This window comes from Sciurus carolinensis, chromosome 10 (genome assembly GCF_902686445.1).
Source record: "Sciurus carolinensis chromosome 10, mSciCar1.2, whole genome shotgun sequence".
NCBI classification, from domain to species: domain Eukaryota; kingdom Metazoa; phylum Chordata; class Mammalia; order Rodentia; family Sciuridae; genus Sciurus; species Sciurus carolinensis.
In genome coordinates, this window is record NC_062222.1 from 7,762,155 (window position 1) to 7,786,162 (window position 24,008).

Consider the following 24,008-nt stretch of genomic DNA (forward strand, 5'->3'; position numbering starts at 1 on the left):
TGCAACAAACTTTGCCATTGATGTCAAGGTGAAATCTTCAACATGATTTCCCCTTAATGCTCAGAACTGCGTCAGGTGATGTGTTCTAGTCAGGTGGGAGAACTTAGATGTCCTGGTCACTGGAAATGAGGATACAAGCAAATCTGTTATCCCACCCGCGGGACTTCCGCTGCTTCCCGTGCTGCTGAGTGAGCTCTGTAATCCAGCCTTTGCTGAAGGCAGTTTATTGGGATCCCTTCTCAGATACGTAAGGCAGCAGAGATTTGGGGACTTGTTTTTCTCTGTCCTGTTTCAGAGACTGTCATCCCAGCCTGGAAGCTGGGAGCCCATGAATCCTTTCTTCAGCAGCCCGACACAGTGATCAAGGCCTATGTGTTGTGCTGCATAGCCACCAGTTATTTCTTGCTTCTTTCGATCTCAGTTTAGGCCTCTTTGTCTTTTGCCTGCATTGCTGCGTCAGCCTCTGGTCTCACTGAACCTTGACTCAAGTTGTGCTGAAGTCAACCCCTCCTAATTAACTGCGACCTTGCCAATGCTATCTGCACAGTGACAGCTACTGGAACAAAGACTGATGTTGTCATTGCATGTGGCTTCAGGGGACCTCCTGACTCCTGCAGATAATTACAAAGGCTTATCAAGTGGTAGGCACTGTTCTGTATTTTAAGTATATTAATTTGTTTAATCCCTGTAACATGAAGTAGGCATGATTATCTCCAATTTGCAGATGGGGAAATCAAGGCACAGAGAAATCAGTGAAATAAAGTGGTAGAGTTGAGAATTGTCCCAGCCAGCAGGACCAAGCCCTCCAGGCTCTGTTGCCTCCAGTTCAGGAAGCAGTTTGTATATTTTTGAGTACACTGACATACTCTGAACTTTAGTTCAATGGTTCTCTACAGTAGAGCTAAAATGCCCGGCTTAGATCATGTTATATGCTAGTTAAAGAACCACGAGTGGAACCTTCTTCAGTTCCTGTCTTGTGATATAACATATAATCCAGTTGGTTTACCAAATAAGCAATGCCAAATTAAGTAGCCAAGATTAAAAAAACAGTGTACTGTTGTTCCTAACGTAAAACCAACGTGGCCTGCCTGATATTCTCGTAACATCTTATATATGGCTGAGTTTTAAGTAGTGCATTTATAATTATGAGTTAATTGGCTGTTGCTTCCACTTATCTGGCTAATGGTTCTAATTTCAGGATTATTACTGATAGAAACCAACTTAACACCATAGATCTTTTCCTTGTGTTTCCACCCTGGGGGATGCAGCCTTGGAGGAGACCCTGTTTCTCACCACTTTTGGCTCTGCTCCAGCTTCTTTGAATTGTTGGAACTCTTTTTTTTTTTTTTTAATATCAAATGTTTAATGATATCTTTGCCTCAACTGTACCTTTCAAACACCATACTACAGAATACCATGCTTGTTTTGGTAAAACAAGAAATCATGTAATACAAGAAATCATATAAAACAAGAAATCATGTAATACAAGAAATCATATAAAACAAGAAATCATGTAATACAATGTCAACCACTTTACAACAACCAAAGGACATGATTTTGTTTAGGTAGAATAAAATTGCTGAAACTTGTCACTCAAATCTGGAGACCTTGAAAGGAGGTATCTGACCGATTATAACTTCCTTTGCTTAGATGTACACTCCTCATGAGTTGCTTGACTTATATTTAGGTTATAGCCAATTTCTAGGTTTGGAAAAACAAGCAAATCCCACTAGACAGGAGGATGCTTTTCTAGAACGTCTTCTATGATACACAGGTTTTGACAACTGAAAGGGTCTTCTGGATTAGGGTCAGAGTCAGAAAGGGCAAAACAAAACAAAAAAACAAGAGGCCCACAACTCAGAATCGTGACAAGGTCTATGAATGATAAAGTGGAAGAAGTCTTCCAATCCTATTTTGCATCTGTATTTTTCATTGAGAGCTGGAAAGGACCGAGTGGATACCTTCAGTCACCTAAGGTCTGTGAGAGCAGCCAGTCTGTGTGAGTGGAAGTCTCCTGACCCAGGCGAGTTCACGTCCTGGGCACTCAGATCTATCAGGCTGCGGCTGAATCTGCCAGCACATGGGAGAGGCGTCCAAGGTGTGGGTGCCACGTGGCACAGATGCAGTGCTGCAGAAGAATTCTGGTGTTTAGATGTGGCTTGAACCCAGCTGTCCACCTTCCGGCTCTGACTGTGGGCAAATAACTTGGACCGTGTATCTTTGGAACAGAAATGACAGTACCTACCTGGCAGGGGTGTTGGATCATGGGAGATGAAAAATGCAAATGCCGAGCACTTGACAGAGTCTCAACAGACATTAATACAGAGCAGCATGTTGATCAGAGATCCAGGGAGAGTCTGCAGTGGGTTCTTTGGAGTATTTGTAGAAATCTGATTACAGCTTCTCTAACTCTCTTTCTCCTCTGGAGTAGTTTATTGAAAAGAAGATGCTAGTCTCATATTTTTAATCTTCACGAATCTAAGTGCTAACGGTTTTCTTTATACATCATATCATGCTCTGATGGCTTTTTTATTCTGTGAAAAATGACTGACATTGAATGAAATTTCCATGGTGACTTTTCAAAGGAACTCAAGGGTTTTAATAATCATGAGAGGCACGTAGTGACCTCAAGGATGCTGCAGGGATTCACTAAGATGACCAACCACTGCCCTCTCGGACACAATTATGGATTAGATGTGGGAAAGAGGACACATGGGAAAGATGGTATGTTTGCCTGTTTGTGAGGCAGACAATTGGGTCTTTCCTAATGTTCTCAGGACAGTTAAGCAGCAACACACCCTACTGAAAACAGGTCGAAGACCATCACTGATGGGTGCTGCTCTTTACTGGAAGGGAACTGGTTGGTCCAGTTTGTTAACTGTACTAGGTTGGTCTGGTCCTTCTCATCTTTTCAATGATTTGCATGAAAATAAGGTAGCATGTTTATCAAATCTGTGGATGTCATTCATTGTAAATAAAAAATCGTGCAAGAAATATAGCAGTAAAACAAAAATAAAACAGTTGCGGTCTCTGTGCTCAAAGCTAACAAGCTAGCTGACAGAGCTAGGAGCTAAAATGACCTTGGATGCATGGCCAGTCCTGCTTCTGGGGCAGAGATCTGGCACAGCAACAAACCTTAGAAAAGGACTTCAGTTCACAATATGCTCAATATCTGTCAAACAGCAACTTTCAAAAAAGAAAAGAAAAAGCCAAGTGATTTAAAGCTACATCAATGGAAGTATCGGCTCCAGAACAGTAACACTGGCTCATCTAAGCACCCAGAGAAACGTGCACATTCCCATGAATCACTACGTGGCTCTGGAAACATGCTTTCTTGAGAGTGTCATCATTTTCTGGGGGTGGGGAAAGGGCACAGAGTTCAAAGCCAAATCTTGGCAACACACTGCCCGCCCTGCACTCAGGCCAGTATCGCTCACTCTTCCGCAGACCTGCCCGAATCTAGGACTAGGCGTTAACAGTTCAGCCGCTGCTCTGTGGGGCACAGGCTGATGTATTCTAAGCACACCTGGTGTAAAGCTGGTGTTCAGGAAGGACCTGACTGAATGAGTAAGAAAGAGATTTGCAATTTGTACATCCAGTAACTGGTCAGTAACTGGTCAGCACAGGGACTCCAAACCAAGTCCTATGAGAAAACAAATATTTACTGAGAGCAAGAAGAATTTGTTTTTAAAAGCCTGAAAACTGCCACATGGAACATGGTTTAGACTTTTTTTGTTACACAAGGTAGAACGAAGGCGGGGAGACACACTGCAGTCCACTGTAAGGAAGAACCTCCTAAAGGTCAACGCGTTGGAGAAAGGACTGGGCCATCTCAAGGAGAGGCGAGGCCCCTGGGTGAATTTCAACAGCTGTGCACACCATCAAAAGGTACCGCACGTGATACGTGTCTCAAAAGAGAGAAACCAGCAGCTTCCGAGTTACCTTTTCTCATTTGCTTATGCTGTGATATGCTTTCTGAATGGAGACACAGAGGTGACCACGGTACACACATTAGGAGTGTCAGTGGGAATGTGTAGCACATGGGGACTTCTTTGGGGGGAAATCCTGGCTAGAAGGCACTAGTTTTGTAAAAAAAAAAAAAAAAAAAAAAAATTATTTTTAAGATGCCTTTCCAGTCCATAACTGCTATCTGAATATACACATTTTTCTTCTCTGTATAAACACTAAGAACACTAATATCTCAAAATCTATATAATTTTATGTTTTAAGGGCTGGTAAAAGATAGATTTTATACATAACCCCAGGGTATTGCAGTCAGTGTCTATCTCTTTCCACCTCCCTATACATACATTTTTTGGTAAACTAAACCAAATTAATTATTTTTGGTAAAATTTTTACAAAACTCATCACAGACTTATTCTGGAACAAATGATAAAACATTATGGTTAAAGAACAGATTTATAGTAAAATGTTTAAAATGTTTTTTCACTCTGATTTGTTTGAGAATTGCTTTGGCAAGATGGTTCAGCTCTGAAATATTCTGCTGAATAAATGCATGGCTGGATTGTGGCTAATGTTCTCCCTACAAGGGGAAGCTACAGTGCTCACGCCAGAGGAGAAGCCAGAAGATTACTGGCTGCCCAATTTGCATAGTTGTGTACAAAGGAAAGAAGAAGTAATCATATCTCCTTTCTTCCTCAGGGAGACACAATAAAGAAACATGAATAAATAAGATGAACGGGCTGTGCCGTCCTCAATTTCAGATTTATGTAATTTCCCACTCATAGTCTCTGTCTCCTAAAACAGTTCACAGAATAAGTGATACTGACTCTGTAAATGAAGTTAAGACTGACATGGAAATGTGAAAATCTCCACATTTCTACATCAGAGATTATTAACTGACAATTTTTTTCTATCCACCCCACCACTGAGCTACATCCTCAGTTCTTTAAAAAAAAATTTTTTTTTTTTTTTAATTTTGAGTCAGGGTCTCCTAGTTGCCCAGGTTGGCCTTGAACTTGTTATCCTCCTACCTTAGCCTCCTGAGTAGCTGAGATCATAGGTGTACACCATTGTAAGCACCCAGCACTATTAAGCTTTCCTCAAAACAACGACAAAACCCCATCATGCTCAGTTCAGTTGCTAAAGAGCTTAAATCTGTTCAAATTCATAGAAGTCAGAGTGGCATATTGTTATAGGCCCCCGTCTTGGAGAATATCCAAGTACTGAAGAAGGGCACCGAATGGAGAGCAAGTTGTCAATATCAGATGCAGAGGGGAGTCCTCCTGAGCTTCCCGAACAAATGCAGTCATTCTGTATGGTCCTGTCCTTAAACACTCAGTGTATGAACAGTTACTGAATGCTATGTGGGGGGCAAGGGTACCATGATGGCCCAGGGCAGACATTATCCTGCTTCCAGGGAGCTTGCACCACAGTCTGCTGAGAGGAAAACATTTCAATGAGGTAATTACAGATTTGATAAATGCTATGAAGGAAAAATACAGCACATATTAGGAGTATCCTCACAAGGATATTTAGGCTAATGTGGAGGACAGAATGTTTGAGATCCAAAGATTATGTAAATGGTAAAGGATATGCTGGGAGGGAGGACTGTTGATGGAAGTAAAAAAAGGCCATCAAGTCTAGAGCACAAGAAATGGAGGGGAGGTTGGGCATGGTGGCGCTCGCCTGCAATCCCAGTAGCTCAGGAGGCTGAGGCAGGAGGATCACTAGTTCAAAGACAGTCTCAGGAACTTAGTGAGGGCCTAATTCAATTGCTGGTATTAAAAAAAAAAGAAAGCAATGAAGAGGAAGGAAGACCTGGGAAGAGAAGAGGTGGCTAGTGACATCACGTAAGGTCGGAGGCAAGCGCTTACGTTTCTGTGGCTATAATTTTTGGCTCCAAGTCAGACTCCTGTTATTACCCAATTTTTTTTTCTTTTTAGCACCATCAACTAAATAACTACACATGGACATTTTCATGTTATCCCAACTGTAACTCTTTGTCTTTTATGGGCAAAGGCAATAGTCTCCTAACTGCTTCTCCAGATACAAACCTATCCACACTAGTCACAGAAACCAGGGTGCATCAAGCTCAAGCAGGAAGCAGGGAATGGATCGAAGATCCACAGGACAGTAATAATCAAAGCTGTGCAATTCTCAGAATCAAGGATCTCCATTTGATTAGTACTGCTTTCAGTAATATTAAAAACCCCTCCCCAAATCTTAAATATCAAGTTTTATAAATATTGGAAACCATGTAAGTTAAAAATGAAGTACTATGATTATACATTAAAATACATGACAGCGTGATTTTGGAAAGTGAATAATTTATTCCACGGAAGAGTTCATAATAAAATGAATTCTTAGGAACTTTAAAAATGAGTTAGGAGTAACAATTAGATGTAAAATTCCCAAATCTTGGAACCTGAAATATTAAGCTCTGAAATTTTCGTAAAACCTCTTTCTCATGATTAGCATAGTTTAAAAAGTACCATACTCTTCCAAGGGAAAGGGGGGAATTAAAAAATAGACACACTGACGAAGCCCATAGTTCTTCTTGGTTGGCTTTATTCTCCACTGAAGCTCAAATATGGGATTATGCTTCCTTTACTTTCAGGATGCTGTCACTGCTCTGCTCTCCAAAACCCTCATGCAAAACCACACAAGCCTTAACCACTCTCCGCAGGCTTCCCCATTCAAATACCTCTAGTCCAATAGCTTTCCCAACTCTACAGTTCTGGGGATGAACTATGAATATTTTTAAATATTTTCCAGATTCATCATGGAGGCTGCTTTTCTTCTCTGTACTGTAATCACACTGAGCTGCAATTAAAATAAACAATCAGTAAGTAGTTACTTTTTCTATGGAAAATCTTAGATTAATACAAAGTATAACGCATCACAACCTACAGTTTTTGAAAATCTCATGGGAAGGGGTCTTGAAAGAGGTAGCTTTTTTGTTTTTATTTGTTTTACTCTTGTGTGTTTAAAGTATCTGTATTACATGAGAGAAATGCATCCAAGCATGACCTTCCACAGCTCAGAGTGACATTCTCAGAATTCCCAACATGTTCCAGAGGGATGAAAATCACCTAAACAAAATTAATCAGAAAAATGTCTATCGCACACATTAAACGTGAGCAAACAGAATGCAGGCTGGTAATAAAAGGATGATAGGATTTGGTGAGAAAAGTCTAATGAGAAAATAATCGTTACTAATTTGAATTGATTAAAATAAATACATAGCAGAAAAGATCTAACAGTACAGAAGAACAAGCAGCACAGGGACAGTACCTTCCCATCTGGGCCTTCATTCCACAGACACAACCACTACTTCCTGCTCCCAAGTGTGTTTTTAGAAATAATCTAAAAGAGAATATGTATCTAGATGCACACAGACACACGTGTATGCATTTTTTTATTCCTTTGTATTTAAAAATGATAAAGTCTACATTCACTTTTCATAATGACTTTTTTCTTCTAAATGATCTGAGTTAGAAATAATTTCATATCAGATCTACTTCATTTCTTTTAACATTTGTGAACTATTCCCCTGTGTTGACACTCCATAACTTAAGTGGTCTCCTATTGTTGGGTATCTACATGGCTTTTAACCTTTTAAAATTGGAGACATGTTGCAATTAGTGTTTTTTACAAGTTTTCTTCCTTGCAAAGACTTTTCCAGGTATAAAAATGGGTCAAAGATTATGCACATTAAATTTCTAGAGAGATACTGCCAAGTTGTCTCCAAAGAGACTGTGTCAGTATACACTTATATCAGTAATGTGCACAAGTGCCGGCACAATGCATTATCAAGTTTCATGATATGTGATTAAGATTTAAATTTATATTTGTCCTGTTGATGAGGATGAGCATCATTTTAAATGATTAAAGGCCACCTGTGTTTCCTTTTCTGTAAAATCCCTTTTATCCACTGCCTTTTGGGCTCTAACACTTCTTTCTTTTAAACGTAGGCACTTTAACATGGACTCAGGATATGAGCCTTCTGCCGTATGTGTTGCAAATGTTTTTCTCAGTTTGTCACTGGGTCTATGACCTTTCTCCCTGGTGCGGGGATCACAGCAGGTCCTTGTGCATGCCAGGCAAGTTCTCTACCATTGTGCTACCTTCCTAGCTGTATGACTTTACTTAGATGTAGATACCTGAAATTTTATGTGGTTACATTTATCCAATCTGTTTTTGTGTTCTTGCACAGAATGGCTTTACCACACTGATTTTAAAAACGGTTCTGTTAAAGAACGTAGTGTCCGAGTCGTACAACAGGAGTGGCTGAAGAACACACAGACGAAGGTGCTCGGGTAGCCCTTGGTCAGCCAGCACATTGCCCTGCCGATCCCGCAGGACGGCGCTGGGCTGCGTGGTGACCCGCAGACTCGGACAGGCACAGCAGCTCTTCATTCCTCTGTTTCATTAAGCTTCATGCCAGTGTGGGATAGTATTTCTAAGAGCAATGTCCACTTTATAGAATAAGGAAAAATTGGGACAATTGGAAAGCATTTAGAGAAGGCAAAGATGAAGATGAAAACATGAACATATGTCTTATAAAGAAAAATTTTCATTTGGTCTCATTTAAAATAGAAATAAAAATCAACTCTAGAGAAGAAATTCCTTTTTGTGTATGCTAAATGGTTACCTTCCATCTTCAAATAAAAACAGAATGGAAGGAGGAAAATTTCTAGAAAAAATTTGTTATCAAAAACATGTGAAGTGGTTAACTGTCAAAACATAAAAGAGCTCTCAAAAAGAATGGTGGAAATGTTGCCACTGGAGAGCTTAAAGATCAGAAGGAACAAATGTTGGGCTGTTTAGGTTTCTTTTTGTCAGGAGGGAAACTTCACTAGATATCTTATAGATTAAGATTCTATAATTATACCCTTTCCACTGTTCAGTGCATGGTGGTTGGCTTTAAGTAGGCATTTTCTTTGCCATATTTCTTAAAAAGGTAAATGTGTTAGCCAGGTATGGTGTTGTGCAGCTGGAGTCCCAGCTACTTGGAAGGCTGAGACAGGAGGAGCCCTTGAGCCCAGGAATTGGAGGCTAGACCGTGTAACATAGTGAGGCCCCATTTAAAAAAGGAACTGTGAAGCTTTAAGTAGGATGACATATAAGTTAATTTATCATATAGCTATCTAACTATTTAGCACTATTTCATCCTTCAAATAACTATATGAGGGAGGTGTAACTATCCCATATCAAACAGGAAACTGATTAGGAAGTTGAAATTGCCCACTCAAATGGCTACTTAATGGTATTAGGCCATGTCATTTATATCTAAGAATAATATTTATTTCGACAGAAACAGTACATTCATAATTAAGCATAAATTAATAATATAGCAGCATGATTCTTTCTTGTTGTCTGCTGCTTCATCTATCTGTCCATCAATTTCAACTGTTTCTAGCCTCTTTGTTACCACTGAACTGGTCTCATTTCATTCCAAATAGGAAGGACTATTGCTCCCAAGTTAGTACAAATGGCTCATTTGATTGATTGATTGATTTAATGCTGGGGTGGAACTCAGGGTCAGGTGCATGTGAAGCAAGGGCTCTACCCCTGAACTACACCCCAGCCTCTGGCCCATTTCATTTATATGATGTTATAAGATGTATTATAGGAAATTATTTGATTCATGTTCCTATTCTATTTCCCATTGGACAATTTTCATATTGTATTTTAGATTTATTTGATTATACATAAATGTGCATTAAATAAAGTTAACCTGTAAGTGAAATAGTTTTTCCACTTAAAGTCAGTGTGATCTGAAATAATATATTCAGAGCAATATTATCTATCTGTGGATGAATATCTGCCTAGTTTTAGACAGACTGTAAATCTAGTGCAGTGCTGTCTCACAGAACCCTTTCGGATGGCAGGAAGGTTCTATAGCTATACCATTCACTCTGTCATAGAGAAACAGGGTTACTGAGCATTTGAAATCTGGTTATTATGATCAAGGATCTCAATTTTTAATTTTATTTAATTTTAATTAATTTAAATTTAAACAGCTACCTATGCTCAGCTGCTAGATAGTGTAGTTCTAGATGCAGATGTCAACTGCAGGACATTAATATTTATTTTTGTTTCTAAAGTTCACTTTTTCAACCACAAGTATTAAAGGAACTAATTTTAAATAGGTTAATCAGGTAAAAATAAAACTACTAATCTCTGGGAACTTCTAAGGAGCTCTGTGCCTCTTTGATCTACTCCAATTGTTTACTATCTAGGGATAATAAGGATGTTCCCTACCTGCTGGGAAGCTGAAGCTGCTCTCTCTTCTGCCTGAGTCAGACGCCTTTGAAGTCTGTTGGCTTTTTCTTGATGCTCTAGAATTAACTTTTCATTCTATTAAGAGAAAACAGAAAACAAATTAGAAAACCATATGTGACATGGAAATGTTTCATGGAGAAAAAAAATCAATGAAAAATCAGGACATCATATTCCCACTTAAAATAAAAGAATATTATCTCCAAATTTCCATTTTGCCAGATATGAACTTCAAAGTACAAAGCTGGTTTTACATTCTTTCTAAATGTTTTCTCCCCTTCTGTACCTCCAGAGAAAGCAAATTTAGAGATTCAAAGGCAAAGTGAATTAGAAGTTAAGAGCAAGGTTTTCTGTTTCTGACTGGTTATCTTGAGATGCTGGATCACTGCTTCAGAGCCACGTGGAGAGCGTGTGAAGGTAAGGACTGTTGGGCCTCAGCAGCACAACCATGGCAACAGGGTTGGGACGAACGTTTTATGCATCCCTGGAACACCTGCATGCTGCAGAGGCTACTAGAGTCAAGATGCTGAAGTTTTAACCTCCAGTCCCGTGAATGTGACCTTATTTGGAAAGAGTCTTTGCAGATGATTAAGATCAGATCATTATGGCAGGCCATAATCCATGTAACTGATATCACATTAAAATGGGAAATGACACAAAGACAGACATGTACAAAGGGAAAACAATGGGAAGACACAGAGAACACCATCATCCACAAGCCAAGTAACACCTGAGGCTACCAGAAGCGAGGGGCGGGGCCTGTCCAGGCTCTCCTTTCAGAGCCCTGGGAAGGGTCAACATGCTGACACTTCCATTTTGAACTTCTGGTCCCCAGACCTGTGAGAAAGTAACTTTCTGTTGATACACTTCCAGTCTGTAATACTTTGTTACAGCAGGAAGCACACACACATATCGTCAATACCAAGCTGTCACTAATTTTAATGTCACACAGACAAGTTCAACTACCTAGCCATTAAAAATGTTTGCTTTCTTCATACTTGCCTGCCTGGTCACAGTACATCTAAAACAAATTTTTTTGTGTGCATCTAGAAATGCTAGATGGTTTTTCTAAATTGAGAGAAAAATATAAGCCCAATCAGGATGGTTAGAAAATGCCTGACAAGTCCTAGCATACAAACGATTAGAGTAAATGCCATGCTAGTAAAATAAAACACTGAAATAATGGAAAATCCTATTAAAATGAACTTATTTTATTTCTTATTATGCCTGAAAGCAAAATTAAATTTTATGGAGAATTATATTGGTTGTACCAATTTACCAAGATGTTTAAAAAGGTACTCTTAAATTTTAAGAGGGACATCATACATTAGAGAAAACTTGAGGAATAAAATCACATCATATATAATAATCATTTTTATATTTATAATCAGACTATATATCATGTACATTTATCTGTGCTGCTACCATAATGGCTAAGAAACAGTTCAGATTGTGTAAATCACAATGAAAATAACTTTTTTCCCAATGGATTCTTTTTATTTTTCTTTTGATCTTTGAATATTATCAACATCACTATGTTGAAAATCTTCATTTTTTTCTTTCTTAGAACAGATTTCTGGAAGTGGTAATTATATTAATAACGATTCCTTGTTTTCTAAGTTGCTCACAACACTTTATACCGCCATGATGCTTCACCGTGGCTCCTACAGTAGACTACAGAGGTAAACCATCTAAACCATTAAGGAAATTCAAACAAACACAAAGTTTGAACATCCAGTGAAAAACCAGAGTTATGGAAAGCTCCAATTATAACACAGAAATTGTTTAATTTTTTAAAGCCTCAAGGAAAAAATAATGTGCTCTTGCTATATTTAGTTTTAAGATATCAATCTAACTACATTTTAACATATTTCAGTAAGCAAAAATATTTTGTGTGTCTTTTGTGATAGATTAAAATAAAATAAGAAAAATGGGTTAAATAAAATAATCTTAGAGATGCAGAGGAATAATGAGAATCCCAATAATTCCCTGAAGTACTGCACTAGTGATACTAGTAAAACTGAAAAAAGACTTCTACCTTTTATCAATTACAGATGACGAATCACAGGCTCCCAAAGCTTTTATTCACATTATATTACATGTGGACTTTTAGGGTTATGGACGATTTCTATGTGGCTATTTGCACGTAAAGAATTAATCTGGACTTGGTGTAGATAAAATTCTCTAACACGTGTATCAAGCTGCAGTAGAAAGTACTTCCCAAGGGAGTCATTATCTTACCTCAGCTACCTTTTCATTTGCCATTTCTAGCTGAGAAAGCAGCTCTTGGGTATGAAGTTTCTGTCGACTCAGCTCACTCCTATCAATCAGAAAGAAAGAGAGAAATCCATTAATTTTTCCAAATCTAAAATTTAATCTTTATTAGTGAGACATATATTCATGTTCTGAACAAAAAAATCATCTCGATGTGCAAAATAAAGTCACAAAAGACCACATCTGAACTCATTAATTTCTTTATTAAAAAGCATATATATTCCAGAGGTTAGTTGCACAATACACATATACTTAGCACTACTAAACTGTACACTTAAAATAGTTAAGATGGCAAATGTTTAGTAATACATATTTTGTCATAATTAAAAATTTTATAATTAAAAATCACAATTATCATATGGACAATTTTGTGTTTTTTATATATAACATATATACACTATATATATTTTGGTATGGGGATTAAACTCAGGGGTACTTGACCACTGAGTCACATCCCCAGTCCTATTTTGTATTTTATTAACAGGGTCTCACTGAGTTGCTTAGCACCTTGCTGTTGCTGAGGCTGGCTTTGAACTCATGATCCTCCTGCCTCAGGCTCCTGAGTTGCTGGGATTATAGGTGTGCACCACCACACCTGGCTTGTTATATATATTTTACCATAATAAAAAAAGAGCAAAACAAAAACATATTTTAAAAGCACAGAAGTATCTTCAATTTTATTTTTAAAATTATTTTCATACATCTATGTAGGGTAATAATGTGTCTCAATTTACTCTTCTTCCCATCCCCACCTGCCTACCCCTCTGCTCACTGCCTCTGTAAAATCCAAAGTTCCTTCATTCTCCCCTATGCACCCTGCTATGAATCAGCATCTGCTCATCAGAGAAAACATTCGATCTTCGGTTTTTTGGGATTGCCTTATTTCACTTAGCATGATAGTCTCCCATTCCATTCATTTACTGGCAAATGCCATAATTTCATTCTTCTTTAAGGCTGAGTAATATTCCATTGTGTATATGCACCATATTTTCTTTATCCATTCATCTGTTGAAGGGCATCTAGGTTGGTTCCATAGTTTTACTATGGTGAATTGAGCTGCTATAAACATTGATGAGACTGCATCACTGTAGTATGCTGATTTTAAGTCCTTTGGGTATAAATCAAGGAGTAGGATACTTGGGTCAAATGGTGGTTACATTCTTAGGAATCTCCGTACTCTTTTCCAAAGTGGGTGCACCAATCTGCAGTCCCATCAACAATGTATGAGTGGATCTTTTCCCCCACATCCTCACCAGCACTTATTATTGCTTGTATTCTTGATAACTGCCATTCTGACTGGAGTGAGATGAAATCTTAAGAGCAGTTTTGATTTGCATTTCTCTAATAGCAAGAGATGATGAACATTTTTTCATATGTTTGTTGATCAATTGTATTTCTTCTGTGAAGTGTCTGTTCAGTTCCTTAGCCAGTTTATTGGTTGGGTTATTTGATTTTTTGATGTTAAGTTTTTTGAGTTCTTTATATATCTTGGAGATTAATGCTTGTCTGAGGTGAGTGTGGTAAAGATTTTTTCCCATTCTGTAGGCTCCCTCTTCAAATTAATGATTGTTTCCTTTACTGAGAAGAAGTTTTTAGTTTGATGACATCCCATGTATTGATTCTTAATTTTATTTCTTGTGTTTTAGGAGTCTTGTTAAGCAAGTCAGGCCTAAGCTGATATGATGAGATTTGGGCCTACTTTTTCTTCTGTTAGGCACAGGGTCTCTGATCTAGTGCCTAAGTCTTTGATCCACTTTGAGTTGATTTTTGTGCAGGGTGAGAGACAGAGGTTTAATTTCCTTTTGTCACATATGGATTTCCAGTTTTCCTAGCACCATTTGTTGAATAGGCTATCTTTTCTCCAATGTATATTTTCGGCACCTTTGTCTAGTATAAGATAACCATATTATGTGGGTTTGTCTCTGTGTTCAATTTTATTAAGATACTTTTAAGATTTTAAGATACTTCTAGGCATTAAAGTAAAAGCATACTCATTAAACAGATTCAATGTTTGTTATTAGAGAATTTCATGAGTAACTGTGTTTCTTAGCTGCAGTGTGTATTTTTTTGGTGGGGGCAGTCCCGGGGATTGAGCCCAGCCCTCACAAATGCCAGGCAAGCAGTCTAACACTGGGCCACACTCTCAGTCCCAGTATGCATTTTAAGATGCATATTCAATGCTTTGCAGGGAAGTTCAGCTCTTAGAAATTTAAAGTAACGTGAATCACTCCAAAGTCACCCTGGTATAGTATATCCAAGGCTGATTGTGGCAGTGTGTGGACTCCTTTTATTCACTCACCTCCTTTGTGCTTCATTAGCTGAAACGACATGTGCACAGAACTGCTGTGGTCATCTTTTTTTGTTTAACATATAAGCATTACATTATTTTTGGTTAAAGATCATTTCAAGAATCCCAGGTGAAGAGCAGATACAACGTATCTTAAAAAGTAATCAGAACAGAGATCAAATCAACTTCTTAGTATTAATTCAGAATTGGCTTCTGTCCTTTGACCTCACTGGTACTTCTTAAATCGTCAACAAACTTAACACTTCCAAAATAACTTGAGCTTTAATTTTTTTCAAATAAGCCATGCAAGAAGCTTAAAAGTTTAGTCCCTTGAGTGTCCTATATTTGATTGAACAATCAAAATTAGAAAGCAATTTGTGATAAATATATAGGCTAGAAAGGAAAGTCATGTTGCTCACTAACCAATTACACTAAGTTGCTGCACACCCCTTGTGGCTGATGCAAGCAAGTGGCAGTAAACAACAGGTGTCACCACTACAGAACCAACACACTAGGAAGGGGACCACGTATTCCAGCTCAGTGGCACCAAAGAGTGAGCGTCTGCCACTGACTCCACACGAGCAAACACAAATGTTTTATCTTAGTATTTTGTGGTGATGACAAGAAAGAATAAATTGTTGTGTTTACTTTAAAGTCTTCTGTGCAACTTAAAATTACTGCCTCCCAATGGAAAAAAAAATGAAGCAAAACCAAAATGACTAAGGTGGCCAGTCATCTAGGCCAAGTGTAACTAAAGGCAAAAATCATACATATTAGTGCTGATGAAAAATAACCTTTGAGCACAAATGAGATTAGAGTGAAAGAATGGTCCCATTTATAAAGTTAGCCAACATCCAGTTTACACAAAACAGGAAATCATCTATTGCAAAATTGGATGCTTCAACTATTTATTACTCAAGACAGCTGCCTCAACAATGGATAGCAATAATTTTTCAAAAATCTTATGATCAAAAAGATCAGAACCATTAAATAAAAATACTTTACTTTTTGTCTTTATAAATATTCATCTCTGTATGATAAGCTGTCACTCCACTAGATGGTGAGAAACCATGTTCTTCATCCCCGTATGTTTATAGGGCATACTGGGCAGCAGAGATCGGGATGGTGATGTGACAGCGGACACATTCAGAGCTTCCCATCTCCAGGTGCTGCTCCAGGTACGCTCACAAATTCAGTTTTAGTGAGATCCCATTTTTACATATGAGAAAAGGAATCGACAGAGAAATTTAAAAAGAAAGTTAAGAAACTGCCTGAGGTCACAAAGCTTGTCAGTTCTAAGGATTCAAAAAGTTGGTCCTTCGAATCTAAAGTCTGTGCTTTGAATGTGTTTTTGTTTTTTGTTTTTGGGTGCTGGGAATTGAAACAGTCTAGCACATGTTACTTAGAGACAGGGTCTCACACTAAACTGCCCAGGCTGGACTTGAACATGTAATCCCTCTGCCTCAGCCTCCTATGTAGCTGGGATTATAGGGTTACACCACAACACCTGGTCACACATTTCTCTTTCTAAAATATCAGTTTAGTAATTTGTTTTCTTGAGCAATAATCTCCAGTGACTCCCTGCTATTGGACCAAACAGGACAAGCTCCTGAGGCATTCCAAATCCCGCAGGATTTTGTGTGATTCACATCGTCAAGCAGGAGGCTTCCACTTCACATGGATGTGGTGCCTCATGAACTAGCCATACTTTTGTTTATGTCATTTTCTGTACCCTCTTTTAGATTTCTCATTAAAACCCTGCTCATTCTTTAAGACTCTATCCTTGCCTGACTTCTCTTCGTGCTTCTCCCCAGTTCATTTTAATCCAGATTATTCTCTTCCGCCATCAAGCCTTTATGACGGTTATCCATCCTGACACCTGCTGATTAGCGGTCTGTACACGTGTGCATGTACACGTGCACTCACATGATCCCACACACACGTTTCACTCAGTACTTCACACATAAGGAATCAACAAATACTTGCTGATTTATGTCTACATTTCTATAGAAAACCTTGTGTTTAGAAAACTTTATTTGCTCAACAAATATTTACTGAGGAAGCTACCAGAAAAAACATTTTAGATAAAGATTATTTTTATTTGTTTAGATTTATTTATATTCTACTTCTTTCTACAAAGAACTTGAAGTACTTAACCATTTCCATCAGTCTTAGAGCTGTATTAAAAGGTGAAGAGAAAAGCAGCTTCCCTAATTCTGTCCCAGGACTTTCCTGGAGCCTGTCTCTAAGTACTTGTGACTCCTCATTTCTGTTAGGAGATTTCATTGCAGGGTAAAGGAGAACCCCAGAGGGTGATCCACCTCTGTATGGGAGATTTCCTCTTCATCAGAGAACATAACTGAGAGTTCCCTGTGTCATGCCATTGAGGATAAACATTAAATACAAATTCTCAGAAACTTTCCTAGTGATATTCCAGTTGAAATACTTGGCAAATAAAGCTACATATAATCTCTTCCCTGGAAATCTTTAAAAACAGAAACAATCTTACCTATCAGGAATGATTTAAACGTAGCTTGCCAGAAGGAATAGGGATAGACGACACTGCCAATTTCTACGTGACATTATGATACTTAAAGAATTTAATATGAATTTAAATGAAACTGTGCCCAATTCCTCTACATTTTCTGGCATAGTACAATCTTCTGCTAATTTAAAAGTATACTGAGATGAACGAGGAGTCTCTTATGGTATCGCTAGGAATTGCCTAGCTCATTAGTGTTCCAAACATTTTTAATTCATTTATATAATTCATGTTTACATGATACAAAATCCTAATCAGGTCTACAGAATATAATCTAGAAAAATAGCTGCAAAACATAATTTCGGTGTAAGTAAAATTTGAGTAAATATGAAAACATTAAATGTTTTCTTAAAACACTACATCAACGTTGATGAGCCATCAGATCAGGACACTTGTGGGTGGTCAGGGTGACAGAACGCACTCCAGGAGGACCCGCTGTCCAGTCTGCAGCGTACCCTGCTTCTCCAGCATCACTCAGCAGTCCACCCACCGTGCAGTAGGCAGGCCGGAGTCCCACCTGTGACCTGTGGACGGGCTCCAGGCACCTTCACCAACACCCTGAAATCCTGCAAGATCGCATGTGCTTGCTTACCCTTTCTGGGAAGAGGGTCCACAGATTTAGTCAGATTTTCTAAGAATTCTGTGGCCTAAGGAAGGATAATGTCCATACTTTTGCCTGGATTTAGTATTGATTTAAGTTACAGATACACTGTTTCTATGTTCCATGTCTTTTACAAACCAAATCCATAACTTACATTCTACCATTATTTCCACTTCTGGTTGCAGGAATTTAAAGGGCACTTGGCAAATCACCTCAGTGCAAAAATTTTCTAGATTTTTATAGCATTCCTTTTATTCTTTTGGAGTTGGCTTGCCTATACCTACTTCAATAGCAAATCCTTCAAAGTTTTCAGGTTGTTTTATAATTTTTTATTTCTGTATTCATATATCACTGGTTCATTTAAAGTTTAAATTGTGTGTTTCCAAAACAAGTATAACTAGCATAGCCTGGTTTAGGAACAAACACACTGACACTCGCTGAGTGAGTGAGAGACCAGGACACTACAGTGCAGGGGGGCAGGGCGTGGGACCCTGAACTAGGTGGAGGACAAGGCAGGGGCGCAGGGTGCCGGGAGGCTGGAGCTGGCAGAGAGCCGTGGGCACTAGGGAGCGTGTTCCATGAAACTAAGTTCACTGCTGAATGTCATCAGATGATCAAGTGGTACCAGCTCACAGTGAATCTTTTCTTCTGGCTGTTTTCACTTCAAGGCTGCAGGGTGGTTATTAATCTCGTGTCATAAGTAAAGGAACTGAGATCAAGTTAGTTAATGTCCCTAAGGCCATGCAGTGATTAAATGGACAAATGGGGTTCCTACACTTTGAATCACGTTTTCTCCACTAAACCACTCTGCTCTTCACCTCAAGTCCAAGAGCCCTTAGTGAAGCATCACTGGCGTGCAATCTCCAGATCTAACAGGAAAAATGATGATTTTTCTGAACAACAAAAAGCGTAATCCTAAAAAGTGACAGAATGGCAACTGTAAAAACTGATCTCAACTTTTTGGATGGCTTCAGTGAGAAAAGGGAACGCACTGCAAGGTTTCCAATCTTTTCTTGCTCAGCTAAGGAAAACTCCCACAGGCCCCAGCAGGCAGGTCGGCTGTGGACGCGCCCAAGCGCTCCTTCCCTGCCGTGCTGCTTCTCACACAGCCTACCTGGCGCGTGCCCACAGTGCACCTCTAACCTGACCTCTGAGCATCTCACCTGCATAGCCGACAACCTAGCCGACGTGTCTGCTAGGAACACTGTAGGCACTGTCCCAAGTAGACACTGCTTGTCTGTCCTTTATCGGTTCTCTCCATCCTAGTAAATGGCACTCACCAGCGGCTCCAGCCAGAAGCCCAGCACCATCTTTAACTCGTCTTTTTCCATCAGCTGTATCTGTTTTATCACCAAGTCCTGACCTACCTCCCTGATGTATTTAAAAACTCCACTTCTCTCCATCTCCATTGAAAACAGTATTCCCAGCCGCTATCACCTGTTGCCTGGCCTTCTTAATACTCTGATGTGCAGTCTTTCTAACTCCCTTTTTGCCTCTTCTCTGTTAAAAACGATCTTAAAAAATCTAAGGATGTTAAAATGTTCCAATGATTTCCCAATACAGCACTCTGGCTTAAAATAGTCTTACTTAAATATTTTATTCAAAGTAAATAGAAATATCTTACTTAAAATAGCTTCTCATGATCTCACCTCTGCTTCTCAACCCCTCGACTTTACAGAAGGTCTTTCCTCCTTCATAGTCTGCTGTTCCTTAGCACAGGACCTTTGTGCCTGCCATTCTTCAATCTGCTCAGAATACTTCCCTGACTTTTTTTTTTGGTCTATTTGACTTCTCATCTTTCAGGTCTCACTTTAAATGGTACTTTTTCAGACTCCTTTTTCTAAAATAGTGTAGTCCTCTAGAGCTCCTAATCTCTCCCAGTTCCTCTAGCTTACCCATTTACTTTCCTCACTTCACCTACAATGTCTAAAATGATTTGTTTATTCATTGATTCATCTTCTTACTCTTTGCTCCTCCCCACTAGAATGAAAGTTCCAAGCCAGGCCTACGGGTGCATACCTGTAATCCCAGCAGGAGGCTGAGGCAGGAGGATCAGGAGTTCAAAGCCAGCCTCAGCAACTCAGCGAGACCCTAAGCAACTCAGCGAGACCCTGTCTCTAAATAAAATGCCAAAAAAGGGCTGGGGATGTGGCTCAGTGGTTAAGTGTCCCTGGGCTCAATTTCTGGTACCAAAAAAAAAAAAAAAAAAAAAAAAAAGCTTGGAATGGGAAGCTGTATTCACAAGGCTTAAAATACTGCCTGGCAAATATAAGGTGGTTTTTTAACCTGGGAAATTTTTAGTTAATTCTACATAATCAGCTGACTTGTTCAATAATATTTCTGAAAATTTCCCATGTCATGTTTTTCCAAAGTTTTTGTTAACTACATGTTCTCTTGTCACAACAAATAAGGTAATTCAGGGATCCTATTTTCAGAGTAGCCATCAAATGGTGTAATACATTTGGGAGATCACTGCATTCTAAAGCTTTTGGGGAAGCTTATTTCAAAAAAGCTATTTGAAGAATAAACTCAAGGTTACAAAGTAATAGGTGAAATTTTCTGACAACACCAACTTAAGTGCTTCTCTTAGACGGGGAAAATCACAAAGTTCCTCACAGAACATGCCTGTCGCACGCCACATACTATGCTAGGTGCTAGGGAGAAGAAGGAGAAGATAAGTCACTGCTCATGAACTACGAGAAACACTGGACTAAACCAGGCCTAAAACATAGGCGGCCAACACTGGGAGAGTGTGTGGTGCTATGGGAACACACGCAGGATGAGGGGATTGGAGCTGTCTCAGAGGAAGCAGGCAGATGGATTATAAGAGAAAGAGAAGTCAGGCGGACAAAGGCACGGGAAGGAGAAGACCGTGCTGTAGACAACGGAATCCACTGTGAAGCCCAGGAAATACGCAAGGATGATAACTGTAAGCAACTGAAACAAGTTCAGTGTTACAAGGGAGCGGGGGTGGGGGGAGAGAGGAAGGAGCTGGAAATGCAGGATCACACAGGATTTTGTATGTCAGGATAGGAAATGAGATTTATTCTAAATACAGCAGAGAGGCACTGACTTGCTTTAAGAAAAGAAGTGACATGATTAGATTTGAACATCTGAAAATCTTGCTGATTGCAGCAGGAAAAATAGGATGTAAGACAGTACAATCATGAAATTTTAGCAGTAATTCAGGTAGGTAATGTTGATAGCTTGAACTACAGTAACTGGAGAGAAATAGACAGATTCAGAGATATTTAGGAGGTGGAATTAGGAGCACGGGATTTAGAGATGTGAAGAGAAGGCAGCTCAGGATGACACTGAGAATTCTGCTCAGGCAGGGGGAGGATGGCACTACCCACGGAAGTGGGTGATACGAGATGAGGTAAAACCTTGGGCTGGCCGAACACACTGAGTTCAGTGTACACGGAGATGCCCAGCAGAGAGCTGTAAATATGGATTCCTTCGGAAAGGTCAGCAGTTGAGTGTTTTATAATCATCATCAGCTCCTTTCTGCTTGTCTCTACACAAAAGTGGGTACCCCCAGCCATAGTGGAGGACAGAACTTCTGCCCCACGTGGACTTCAGTCCCAACAGCACAGCATGCACGCTAACTGAAATGGCACAGTCGTGGGGAAGAGCGAGGCTCCCCGCGGCGCATCAGCTCTGGAAACGCCAGGTTCTGGATAAGTGAAACAAATAAGAGATGTTCCTTAACGCATGGGAGGAGAAGTTTCCATTTGGCCAAGGTCTGAGGCATTACAATTAATTACTATAATGGCCCAGATCATCCTGTGGTAATTAAAGCACAGTTTACGGGAGGGCTGAGCCGTGTAGATTTTGGTTGCCATAACATGAAGGAAAACTCCCTCAATACATGAAATCCTGCAGTGATGACTGAAGATTAGCTCACATAGCATTCAATTCTATAGTATATGAGAGGATTTAAAACAAAAGGTGTACTATTCATTTCAGGGAAATGATGGATCTGCCAGCTGCAGCAAGCGTTTCCTTCGAAACTCTCTTATGACAAATTAACATAGCATGTGCCAGATGTTTTTTTCCTGCTGAATTATAGTATAATATGCTTCAGTTACTTTTAGTAATTATGCATTTTGTAATCTGCCAGTACCTGCAGCTGCCTCTCATCCTGTTAATTAAAAAAAAAAAAAAACCTTAAAAAAAGCAGTTATGGCAGCCAAATATTACAGATGTACAGCCAAGAAATTATGTTTTAGAGAGTGAAAGGAACTTCCTAGGCTCGAATGCTGTATAAATAATTCAACACACACACACACACACACACATACACACACACACACATGCTGAGCATCACTAATCCGAAGAGTGGAAGTCCAAAACACTCCAAAATCCAAAACTTTTCGAGCAATCACACACACACACACACACACACACACACACACACACACACAGTTTGTTTTGAATGAGAAGCGAAGATTCCATACTGCATAACCATTTGTTCACTCTTTTGTTCATTATAATCTTATGAAACAACTTGTTTAATTCTATGGAATATGGCGGGTAAGATGTTAGCTCAGGGTTCTGTAGAAGACAGACATAAACGATAGTTCTACCATCATCCAGTTAGTGCCCTAAAAAGGAGTCAACAGGATGGTGAGTGTGTAAGGAAAGGAAGGACTGAAATTTTTCAGGGTAAAGATGATCTTACAGAAAAAGCGGCATCTGAGTTAGGATCTGGAGAGAGACCATTTTTCCGAGTGGGAGCTGGGAAAGGGCACCCTCGGAAGACCGTGCGTGCAAAGAAGCCCCAGGTCACCTTCGCTCCAACGCTCCTTCATGCTCCACCTCTGACCTCTACTCAGCACCTTTTATTAATTCTAAAACTAAGAAAGGAAAACCCATAGGCCACCTTTCTCTTTTCTTAAACAGCCACTATCACTTTTCTTTTTTAAAAGTCATTTTAAACATGAAAAAAGTCTGAAAAATTCTAACCTTAAAAGAGTTTATTAGTTAAAAGTTTTCTTTGATCGAAATGGATTTAGTTTTCTCTCATCCATCAGAAATATTGATATTCAGCTCAGGACAGGAGAAGAATAGTTTATGTCATCTTTGGAAGGAACCTATTATTTCTTTCTTTTTTAGTTTTTACAGATTTCATTTTGATCCACTATACAAATCTGCTGATTCCTCTGTGGTTATTTTTACATATATGTATGATTCTTTTCTATTAAAGAATTCTTTATTTAAAAAAAAAAGTTTATTATTCCAATTCCTTCTCTTTTAAATTGACACAAATCAGGGTAATTAGATCTTCCCTACCATAAACTTTTTTTTTTTTTTTTTGTACAGGAAGCTTTGAACTTCTGTGTTCTAGTTCTTAATAAAGGATATAATACATAGTAAACTACAGTGACCTTACTGCGCTTTAGAGCACTACAGCTTATTGCTTACTCCCCCTGCACAACTGTACTTTGGTAACCATAATCCAACCTCCCTCCACCCGCTTCCTCTACTCTTCCTAGTTTCTAGTGACCACTATTCTATTATCTACTTAGGTTGACCTTTTTTTTTCAGTTCTGAGGATCAAACTCCGGCCCTCGTGCATGCTAGGTAAGATGTACAGCCAAGAAACGATAGTGTTTTAGAGAGTGAAGGGAGCTTCCTAGGTTCAGATGCTATGTAAATAATCCACTGCACACACACAGAGTATCACTAATCCAAAAAGTGAAAATCCAAGATGCTCCAAAATCGGAAGTTGTTAAGTAGGCATGGATAGGATCATGTTTGCTTTTTCAGGAAAATAATTCTGAAAGCAGCATAAAACCTGGAATAGAATGGGGCAAAGCTGATGACAGCAAAATCCGTGTCAAGAGCCACTGTACCTCCAAGAGCCACAGGTAAGGGTGTGAGAGACCTAACTGAAGCAGGGAGGGCATGCTACCACAGGTTAATGGGGGAAGTAGCTCTGGAGGTCCTGTACCGGGAACCACAAAGGACCCATGCAGAGTAGATGTCTGCCGGTTTGCCTTCCCACCAGTACCGTCGGATGACTCCATTTCCCAGGTACTTACAGGCAATGG

At 39.2% G+C, this 24,008-nt stretch overlaps 1 protein-coding gene across 3 annotated transcripts in view; it reads right to left on the reverse strand.

Annotated features, from left to right (window-relative positions):
* Window positions 1-6,282: 6,282 nt before the first annotated feature.
* Window positions 6,283-24,008, reverse strand: part of Sclt1 (sodium channel and clathrin linker 1) — a 153,144-nt gene continuing 135,418 nt past the window's right edge. For all 3 annotated transcript variants that reach the window (XM_047567126.1, XM_047567125.1, XM_047567124.1), the window contains 3 exons: window positions 12,490-12,568; window positions 10,231-10,326; window positions 6,283-6,786 (listed from right to left, as the gene is read on the reverse strand). In XM_047567126.1, coding sequence (XP_047423082.1) covers window positions 6,724-6,786; window positions 10,231-10,326; window positions 12,490-12,568 — 238 coding nt within the window. In that variant the 3' untranslated portion in view covers window positions 6,283-6,723. The remainder of the gene's footprint in view (window positions 6,787-10,230; window positions 10,327-12,489; window positions 12,569-24,008) is intronic.